The sequence below is a fragment of the Eurypyga helias genome, unplaced genomic scaffold, assembly GCF_000690775.1.
Source record: "Eurypyga helias isolate BGI_N326 unplaced genomic scaffold, ASM69077v1 scaffold10613, whole genome shotgun sequence".
In the NCBI taxonomy this organism is placed as follows: domain Eukaryota; kingdom Metazoa; phylum Chordata; class Aves; order Eurypygiformes; family Eurypygidae; genus Eurypyga; species Eurypyga helias.
In genome coordinates this window covers 30,473-32,031 of record NW_010243207.1, presented here as the reverse complement: position 1 = coordinate 32,031, position 1,559 = coordinate 30,473, and the positions used below count along the sequence as shown (strand labels likewise).

At 58.4% G+C, this 1,559-nt stretch overlaps 1 protein-coding gene across 1 annotated transcript in view; it reads left to right on the top strand.

Annotated features, from left to right (window-relative positions):
- LOC104507895 (USP6 N-terminal-like protein) overlaps positions 1-343 on the top strand; it is a 22,487-nt gene extending 22,144 nt beyond the window's left edge. Inside the window, exon 15 of the mRNA XM_010149328.1 lies at positions 5-343. Coding sequence (XP_010147630.1) covers positions 5-343 — 339 coding nt within the window. The remainder of the gene's footprint in view (positions 1-4) is intronic.
- The last annotated feature ends 1,216 nt before the right edge of the window (positions 344-1,559 follow it).

The window sequence follows — 1,559 nt, the reverse complement described above, 5'->3', positions numbered from 1 at the left end:
GGAGGGGAACAGCCCCTACACCGTTATCAAGACCACCACTCCCCTCCACCTCGCCCACGCGACGGAGCAGGACTTCTTGAACAGAAAGCAGGTGGCATTGCCTCTGCTGGAGACCGGACGGCCGCTGCCTGCCATCTCCATGCCACCACCTCCTGTGCTGGACCCGGAGGAGGTAGATGCCCAAAAAAGCCTCCAGAAACCATTAAATACACTGAAAGCCCCGCGACCTGCCCTGAGCCCCAAACCAAAATTACCACCTCAGGCTGCCAAATCCCGCTCCGAGAATAGTTTCCTTTCAGGCCCTCCTCCCCTAGAAAAGCTGCCGAAATCGGTGACGTTTTAGAGGGAATAGGGAAAGGCGAGGGAGAGCAAGTGGGTGCTGGAGCAGCACCCTCACCCCGTTTTCGGGACCCCCACCTTCAGCAGGGCTGTGTCGGGGTGACATCACAGCAGCCATCGCCTGTCAACGTGTGCTTTGGTATGAGCACCCCGCGAGGAGATGGACCGGTGGCCGCCGGGGCCAAGGAGGCACCAGCAAGTTGGGTTTGCATCTTTCCTATGGACAAATTGGGAAGCGCTTTCATTCTTTGTTCCTCAAAGCCTCGTCACGTGTCAGGGGGGAGGCAGGGCCGGTGAATGTGTTGCGTGTTTTCTGTTCCTGCCAGCCATGGGTACCCACGGCCATGGAAGCAGGTGCAAGGCATAGGAGTCCGAAATGCTTTCTCTGAAACGCCTGAGGAGAGCAGCCAACAGTGTTACTTTCAGAGGCCTTTGTAGCAATAGACCCTGATTTCTTTTCCCAGACCCAGTGTTGCAGGCAGCAGCATTTTCAGGCAGGACCATGGCATCCCGGCAGCGTGCAGGCAGCATCCTGCCTACTCTATGCAATTCCACAGGGCAGTGCCTGCCTTCACCCGGCTCCTGCCGCGGTGGTGGGTGCTGTCCCGGAGGCTGGTGAGTCCCCTCAGGGGAGGAACACCAGTGGGGTGGTTCTATCCAAAGTTCTCAAGGTGACGAGGACAGTGATGAAGGTGGAGCCTGGTCTCTTGGGCCGAGTGGCCTTTCCCTCGCAGGTGCAGGGCAGCGAGCGGGCTCGCTGCCTTTCCGTTGGGTGAACAGGAAAAGGGGCTGCTGCCTCGGAAACCTCCTGCCTTCATGAGCAAGGAGATGTGATGGTGCCTAATCACGGTGCCCGAGCTGAAACCCGCTTTTACTTTGCGCAAGTTAAGTGTCAGGATGGAAACGGCATAGGAGTTTGGGAGGGAGGCCAGAGCCTGATCTCAGCCCTTCTGGTTTAGCCCACCCGGAAACCAACAACCAGGGAAGGAAACCTGGGTGCAGAGGTTTGGGAGATGATGCTGCAGAGCATCAGCATCACCACAGTCTGCTGCTGAGGAGATAACATGATGGGTACCCACCTCCCCTTCGTGCACCACGTTCTGGTGGACTGTCCATCTCCTCCTCATCCCAGGGTGTCACTGCTGCACAGCCCAAACCGCTGGCTGGAGGCGTGCAGGGACCCGGGGACAGCCAACCCCACTGAAAGAGCTGGTCCAGTC